This window comes from Sinocyclocheilus anshuiensis, unplaced genomic scaffold (genome assembly GCF_001515605.1).
Source record: "Sinocyclocheilus anshuiensis isolate Anshui unplaced genomic scaffold, SAMN03320099.WGS_v1.1 scaffold708, whole genome shotgun sequence".
NCBI classification, from domain to species: Eukaryota; Metazoa; Chordata; class Actinopteri; order Cypriniformes; family Cyprinidae; genus Sinocyclocheilus; species Sinocyclocheilus anshuiensis.
The window spans coordinates 2,000,081-2,009,314 of NW_015555881.1; the positions used below are offsets into that span (position 1 = coordinate 2,000,081).

The window sequence follows — 9,234 nt, forward strand, 5'->3', positions numbered from 1 at the left end:
ACACATTTCATTACACCAAATACACAAAATAATGTTCTTTTTAGCAGCATCATATGACCCCTTTAAGACCTAAATGACTGTGTTTATGAGGATACCTGCAAAGCCGGGCATTTGGACGCATATAAGTGTTTATGCGATCGTTCAAAGCTAATAAAGCGGCAAAAATGCTCACGTGCTCTATTAGCAGCTGATGCGCGGCTTACGCACTCCTCTCACACAGAAACAGAGACAGAGCGCACATATAGCTCTGTTGTTTGTGTTTCAACGGCCTAAAATCAGTTGTTTTAAACTGCAGTGCTTAAAAATGCATGCAAACATGAAGTTTTCGTGACCACGTGCACAGCAACGTGACGTGCAGTCATTCAAATGATGAAAAAGTATTGCCGTAAACGATGTATTTTGCGGCACCACGAAATAAACGATAGAGCATAATATGAAACAATAGACTTTTAATTTCGTCCATCTGATATATATCATCATATCGCCCAGCCCTAATATATATATATCACACTTAATAATTTGAAGAATCAAACAATTATGAATGTTTTGATGGCCAAGCTGATATATGTATACATGTTTGACAACAAATGTTTAGCAACCCTTTCACTCCACCAGATCTTCTCAAACCATTCCAGCTGAACACCGTAATGACCGTCATTAATATCCCTCATACCCGCCACCTTAAAGCCTGTAGATTTGGATTTCCGTACTGGACTTTGTACGGAGATACTTTGCAGATTAATGATGACTCAACTGAAGAGAGGCAGATGAGGATGAGAACATGCTGTACAGAGGATTAATGTTGTGCGAGCAGAATAAAGCAAACAGGACCTCAGGGTCTCCGATCCAGTCAGAAAATGGTTAGTTTGCATCCCAAGAGCAGGTCAGATCCCATAAGCAGTTCAGGAGTCCGGTTCTTGTGAGTGAAGTTTGTAAGTGGAAGGACAAGATTGAGCGGACAGGATTCAGGAGCTGGACCCGTTTGAGACACTGACCTGGACACTTGCCGCTTCCCCTCGGCCGGCAGCAGCACCATCAGCTGGTCCAGGGGCGGATCGGATCGGCTACGGGTACCACAGGGAGACGACGTGAACAAGGTGGATGGGAGGGTGGAAACAAGGAGGGATGGAAAACAAGAAGATACGAGAGAACTAAATACAACAGAAAGAACAAAAGGAAATGGAGGAGGTGGAACAGTAACAACTAACAAAAATGCAGGAGTGAATAATTGGGACAATTATGAAATCTATTGGGGACAAAATAAAATAAAGTAAAATAATTGATTAAAAAAAGAAGTAATTAAAAAATAAAATAAAATATAAAATAAAATAACTATAAAATGTTACAGGAGCTAATAAAATAAAATAAATAAAATAAAAATAAAAAATTAAATAAAATACTTAAAATATAAAATAAAATATTTAAAATATAAAATAAAATAAGTACATTTAAAATAAAATAAGTACATTCAAAACAAAACAAAACAAAACAAAAAACAAAAAACAAAACAGTAGCTTTAGGGTTTAAGGGCAGCAATAGGCATGTGCATCTACATAATGCTGTGGAAACCAGAGATATGTTGCTGTAAATATGAGAAGACAGGATGGTTTTGGCGATGAAAGTTTCTTTAAAACAAGCTTAACAAAACACTTTCTGTGAGCAGCTTGTGCATTTCCTATGCCAAGGATCCTCAAAGAAAAACAAAAATACTGTCTTTTTTGATGCCTTTTGTGTCCATATCATCCCTCTCTCTTTGATTGTGAAGGTCCACATCATTCCTCATCCAGAGGATGAACAGGGTCTTGGTTTATTTCAGTCCATCTGATTGTAGATTTGAGTCATCAGCTGCAAATTCACTTGATATTGAGCTTCTTTAAAGGCTCTGAACTACTGAAACATGCCAAAAAGCCCACACCCACCTGAGAAGCATATTCCTTTGCCTCAAACTACTGCATATAAATTAAAACAGGCTTCTGTTATAAAGTAAAATAAGGTCAAATAAAATAAAACACCAATCAAAAGTTTGGGGTTGGTATGATTTATAATATACTGTTTTAGAAAGAAGTGTCTTCTGCTCATCAAGGCTGCATTTAATTAATCAAAATTACAGTAAAAACAGTAATATTGTGAAATATTATTACAATATAAAATAACCATTTTATATTTGAATATATGTTAAAAGCTGAATTTTCAGCATCATTACTCCAGTCTTCAGTGTCACATGATCCTTCAGAAATCATGCTGGTGTTCATTTGATCAGAAGTAACTTTTCTTAAGTCGCTGGCTCTTAATGAAGTCAAACAGCTGCTGCTTTCCTGTGAGATTCTGTCAGCAAAATGCTGCACTTCATAAATGTGACTGCAAAGATGTTTCGATTCTGCAAACTAATCTAAAGAGAGAGAGAGAGACATCGAGAAGAAAGAAAAGGCAAGAAGCGATGCCAACAAACAACTCGACCGCAGAGTCCTCTCTGGCAGGAGCAAAGCATTGTGGGTGGCCAAGACCAGCAATAACAGGCTGAAAAAGCCTTCAGTTAGAGGAGTGGGAGAGAAAGAGAGAGAGATGTGGGAAGAGAATCATCTCATGTAGTGAGGTGAACAGCGACACACACACACACACACACACACACACACACACACACGATTCTCTAGATTGTCTTTTCTCTTATATCTGGTGTTGGTTGAGGAGAGACCCCCCCCCATATGATTGTAAAGTGCTTTGGGTGTACAACAATAAAGATTAAAAAAAGAAGTAATTAAAAAATAAAATAAAATATAAAATAAAATAACTATAAAATGTTACAGGAGCTAATAAAATAAAATAAATAAAATAAAAATAAAAAATTAAATAAAATACTTAAAATATAAAATAAAATATTTAAAATATAAAATAAAATAAGTACATTTAAAATAAAATAAGTACATTCAAAACAAAACAAAACAAAACAAAAAACAAAAAACAAAACAGTAGCTTTAGGGTTTAAGGGCAGCAATAGGCATGTGCATCTACATAATGCTGTGGAAACCAGAGATATGTTGCTGTAAATATGAGAAGACAGGATGGTTTTGGCGATGAAAGTTTCTTTAAAACAAGCTTAACAAAACACTTTCTGTGAGCAGCTTGTGCATTTCCTATGCCAAGGATCCTCAAAGAAAAACAAAAATACTGTCTTTTTTGATGCCTTTTGTGTCCATATCATCCCTCTCTCTTTGATTGTGAAGGTCCACATCATTCCTCATCCAGAGGATGAACAGGGTCTTGGTTTATTTCAGTCCATCTGATTGTAGATTTGAGTCATCAGCTGCAAATTCACTTGATATTGAGCTTCTTTAAAGGCTCTGAACTACTGAAACATGCCAAAAAGCCCACACCCACCTGAGAAGCATATTCCTTTGCCTCAAACTACTGCATATAAATTAAAACAGGCTTCTGTTATAAAGTAAAATAAGGTCAAATAAAATAAAACACCAATCAAAAGTTTGGGGTTGGTATGATTTATAATATACTGTTTTAGAAAGAAGTGTCTTCTGCTCATCAAGGCTGCATTTAATTAATCAAAATTACAGTAAAAACAGTAATATTGTGAAATATTATTACAATATAAAATAACCATTTTATATTTGAATATATGTTAAAAGCTGAATTTTCAGCATCATTACTCCAGTCTTCAGTGTCACATGATCCTTCAGAAATCATGCTGGTGTTCATTTGATCAGAAGTAACTTTTCTTAAGTCGCTGGCTCTTAATGAAGTCAAACAGCTGCTGCTTTCCTGTGAGATTCTGTCAGCAAAATGCTGCACTTCATAAATGTGACTGCAAAGATGTTTCGATTCTGCAAACTAATCTAAAGAGAGAGAGAGAGACATCGAGAAGAAAGAAAAGGCAAGAAGCGATGCCAACAAACAACTCGACCGCAGAGTCCTCTCTGGCAGGAGCAAAGCATTGTGGGTGGCCAAGACCAGCAATAACAGGCTGAAAAAGCCTTCAGTTAGAGGAGTGGGAGAGAAAGAGAGAGAGATGTGGGAAGAGAATCATCTCATGTAGTGAGGTGAACAGACACACACACACACACACACACACACACACACACACACGATTCTCTAGATTGTCTTTTCTCTTATATCTGGTGTTGGTTGAGGAGAGACCCCCCCCCATATGATTGTAAAGTGCTTTGGGTGTACAACAATAAAGCGCTGTATAAATTCCTCATTCATTCATTCATATCCAACTTTAGCAGTCAAAGCGGACATATCCTCATATTCTGTGGTCTGAAAGCCCAGTAAAACATGCAAAAACATCATTTTACACTATTAGTAACTTGCAGACACAATGCTAGAATGCCGTGGGTGGTTACTAGGGAGTTGCTATGCAGTTGCTAAGGCATCCTGAGTGGTTTTATTGCATTGCTATATGGTTGCTAGGGTGTTCCAAGTGGTTGCTAGGCTACTTATTGTTATGGGACGACTTACACAGTCAACTTTAAGACCACTAATTATCATAAATTTCACTCTTTAAAATATTTTACAGTAAATAACCTGAACATTTTGAAAAATAAATAAATAATTGAGATACTATTTACACTATTTTTATATTATATTTTTATTATGTTATATTTATATATTAATATTTATTCATTATAATTTTATTTTTAAATTGTTTATTCATTTCATTTTTGGATAAATATTTAGTAAATTTTTTTTTTGTCATTTTAATTTATTTACTTTTTAAATATGCCAATATAGTTTTTATTTTTTTTATATATTCAGTTTTACTTTTTTATTTTAGTATATCAAGTAAACTAAATAAAAATAGAAATGTTGCTTTGGCAGCTAACAGAAATACAATAAGTTTAAGTTTTTTATATTTTATTTTATTTCAGTTTATTCTATTTTAAAGAAACAAAAATGTTTGTTTATATATTTATATGTTGGTTTAGATAGTAAGATTTATTCATTTTAATTTTATTTTTTAATAATATTTATTTTAATTTTCGTTACAGTTTTAGTCATTTTGAAAAGAAATAAGTTTAAGGTTTTTTATTTTATTCCAGTTAATCATATTTCAAGTAAAAAAAAATTGTTTTTTTTCATGGTTTTAGTTTTAGTTAACTATACAAATCCTGACTCACAGGCATCAAGAGCACTAGTAAAGTTGAATGAATAAAAAGCCTTTATTCACATATAAACCATCTACTCTGTTCCACACGTCCTGTCAAAGCCAAAACCTCAGCGTAAACGTCCTCGAATCCAGCGGCATCACAAAGCAGACATGAGAAGCGTCCGCTGAAGGCATGCAGTCAGACTGGCTTTCACACACAAGGACATCAGAGCCTTTCTTCACATCAACAAAGCCACGAATAATACAAAGCTTTTGCTTTCTTTCACCCTCCGCCTTCTCCTTTTCTTTCGCACAAGTTTAGACCAAAATATTTTATTTTTTTGCCGTTTCTTAGCAACTGCAAATTACAACAGAGAACTTTTCCGATGAAGTCAAAGTCAAAACGTAAAAGAAAAAAAGTGGAAGTGCTTTTATAGATTAAACGAGCAGATTATGAGTAAAGAACATGCAGATACAGAGTGTTAGGGTTTACACCGACTGACGCTCTCATCGCATTAACAGTCAACATGTGTGGAAAGTGTGAGCTGCTGTTTTCTCTGCTTTACGAGTCTAACGTCAGCGTTCAGTACGTAACGCTTGCGCTAAACAACTGGAAGAAAGTCGGACAGTAACATTAAGACGGAGTGACTCACCGGCGGTCATTTCTGCGGCGACGAAACAGTTTTTTCGTGTGTGCGATCTCAGCTTCATTAGGCAGAGGAGGGAAAACCTGCAGAAAGAGAGAAAATAACATGAGAAACGCCAAAGCAAAAAGTATTTCATAGTTTGTATACAAGCATGAACCTCACAACAACAACAACAAAAAATAAAAATAATTATATATATATTAAGACTTTTATCATTGTGATTTTATTTTCATGATAATTATGCACATTTCCCCAGAAACTCTCATTACTGTAATGTTTTGTTTTAATTCTCATTATTTTCAATGGTGATTTCCATAACTGTTTTATATAATTAAATAAAAAATTATTTAATTAAAAATTTTGTACAACAACAAATTAATTTTGGACAATTACAACTTTTAAAATAAAATAAAACATTTAAATAAACACCATACAAATATTTAAAAATACTTGGCAAAATACTACACACACACACACACATAGTTTTTTCTCCATAAATTATGTATGCATCTTTGATGTATTTGTAAAAAAAAAAAAAAAAAAAAAATACTTGAGCTTTATATTACTATTTTGCATTACAGTAATTTTTTATAAAATTGTCAAATATGACCCATTACTTAACAGTTTAGCAATGATTACAATCCATTCAAATACAGATGGTTAAAATCAAGTCCCACCCTTCATTATTCATAATATTGTTTCACATGAAAATACGTCATGGAGATGTGAATGAAGATGTGTGTATGTTTGTGCATGTGATTGTGGCATGTGACTGAACATCATCTACAGACACACCACAAACTACAGAAGAAAAAAAAATAAAAACATCTCTTGGATCCTACAGGAGGTTAAAACGCCAAAGATTATCGACAAGATCTGGGAAACAAGTACTGGTGCATGATGGGTAATAAAACCCTAAACTCTGACAACCTTCCATTTCACAGCATAATGGAACATTCTTGAGCTCTGAGCTGCGGTGGCAGCATTTACACACACAGAGGCTCTGAAGCCAAAACCACTGTGCTGATTGGCTGTCTCTGATTGGACACAGATGTGGCGGGAGATTAGTGTAATTGGCTGCTTTTCCTCGTCGGTGTGGTAATAAGGGCTTCTAACGCTTAACCCCGCCCCCACACAGAAACCCTGCCAAAACTGGACACAGAGAGTCGCCAGCCATCACATTTATTACAAGAAACGATAAAAACAACTGAAACTTAAGAAAACACAACCGCAGGATGTATTCATGATGATAAAACAAAATGATCAAAAATCTGGCAGGAATATACACACTTGACTGGCTCAGACTAAAGTGAGAAATTCAGTCAAAAATGAAAATTGTCATCATTTGAGTTGTTCCAAAACTGTACGACTTACTTTCAACTGCAGAACCACAAGCAGTGAATGTCTAAAAATGTTCTGGCCTCTCTTTTACATTTAATACATTACTATGAGGAAGGGCTACTGTAACAGACAACTTGACATTTCTCAATTCCCATGCATTCAAAAGCAAAAAATTATGCACATTTTGCCAGAAACTCCCTTTACTGTAATGCATCTGGACATAACTTTTTTAATATATGTATACATACATACAATAAATGTATACAAATACAACAATAATGCATAAATGTTTTTATATTCTTAACTGATATATTTATATATTATACTTCATATTATATAAATACTGTATATATGTATATACACACACACACACACACACACACACACACACACACACACACACACACACACACACATATATAAATGGAAGCATAATTCCGCCACAGAATAAAAACAAAAAGATAATTGTGACTTTAAATCTCATTCATGTTTTTTCCCCCCATTTTTCTTGCAATTGCAAGATATAAACTAGTAATTTTAAGTTTACATCTTGCAATTTGGAGTTTTTGCTCAGAATTCTTAATTTTAATCTCACAATTCAGTTTTTTTGTTTATGTCTGCCTCGGAATAAAAAACACAAACAGTAACTGCAACTTTTTTATTTCATAATTCTGACTTTATCCTTACATTTGCGAATTTATATCTCACATATAATCTGAATTGTGAGATATAAACTAGCAAATACAAGGAAAATGCAAAAGAAATAAGCTTCCATAATATATATTACAAGTCAAAAGTTTGGAATAAATAAGAATATACAAATAATATTAACATTATTAATATATAATAAAATAATAATCATTTATATTTAAATATTTAAATAATTTACTCATTCACAATTAATGAATATATTTTTGCAATACAGTAATGAGACGTAACTTGACAGTTGAGCAATGATTAGAATCCAATCAAATACAGATGGCCAAAATCAAGTCCTTACATTATTCCTTGTTTCACATCCAGAAATCCTGAATTCAGAGGAGAATTAAATCTGATGAGTGTTTAGATATGGGTCAGGGGCCGGATTCACGAAAATCTTCTTTAGAAATAAGTTAAGAAATTTCTTAAGATAAATTCCACGAAGTTCGTAAGAATGTTCTTAAGTGCAATTCTTGAAAAATTCTTAATAAGTTCTCAAATATATTATTAAGAACATCTTAATTTTTTTCTTAAGAAGAAAATAACAGTCGTTATCTGAGTGAATACATGGCGCACTGATAAACTATTATTACCCTAATAATCTTAATAAGCACGCACATTATTTTCGTCGCGAGTTTGACTGGCGCTCAGCTTCACGTTTTTAATGCGCCGTGTTTTTGAACAGTTACTTTTAAAATAGCCTGTCTCAAGCTGCAGCGATATGTTTCATTCATTTTTGTGCTGTGTTTTGCGCTCTCATCTGAGTGAACGCTTCCGGTATGTGTGTCCGCGCTGCTACAGCAAACGCGTCCTGCGCATTCATGTGCGCTGAATACTGCCAAAGATTATGTCGTATTTATAAGCTAAAATTAAAAGCATTCAATTTTAAAGCTCCCTGTCTGACTCATTTTAGAGTTGCTACTGAGTTTTGAGGTCAGCAAAAAGTAGCGTCACACAGGCTAATCATGACCGATCATTGTTTACATTATCAGTCATCGCTGTCACTTCAGAAAACTCACGCACATCCCTATTAATAGTCCTACTATGTATTATATGTAACTAGTGTTGTTGTAATGCTTAAATATAACAATTTATTTGAAATAACCCAATAAATTCATTAAATAATTCTTACTGTTTGGGATTTAAGACCAGTCTGGGGCTGTCCTAAATTTAAGACGTTATTTACGTTGATTTTTAAGAAGATTCTTTTCAAGAATTTGAATTCTTCTCAAGTTTTGTCTTAAGAACAATCTTAAGAAAAAATATATTTTTTATATTTTATTTATTTGTGTATACTTATAAGTATTTTTTGAATACATGTTTTTCCAGTGCAGTCAAAAAATGCTTACATTGGACTGGATTTAAATGCCATTGGATACCTCACACTTTATATATATATATATATATATATATATATATATACAGTGGGTACGGAAAGTATTCAGACCC

At 33.7% G+C, this 9,234-nt stretch overlaps 1 protein-coding gene across 3 annotated transcripts in view; it reads right to left on the bottom strand.

Moving 5' to 3' along the window:
- Positions 1 to 9,234, bottom strand: part of LOC107675792 (CBP80/20-dependent translation initiation factor-like) — a 74,802-nt gene that overhangs the window by 24,909 nt on the left and 40,659 nt on the right. For 2 of the 3 annotated variants that reach the window (XM_016470253.1, XM_016470252.1), the window contains exons 8-9: positions 5,752 to 5,828; positions 996 to 1,064 (exon numbers count right to left, since the gene is read on the bottom strand). In XM_016470253.1, the coding sequence (XP_016325739.1) occupies positions 996 to 1,064; positions 5,752 to 5,828 (146 nt within the window). The remainder of the gene's footprint in view (positions 1 to 995; positions 1,065 to 5,751; positions 5,829 to 9,234) is intronic. The other variant, XM_016470255.1, reaches the window with a different exon arrangement.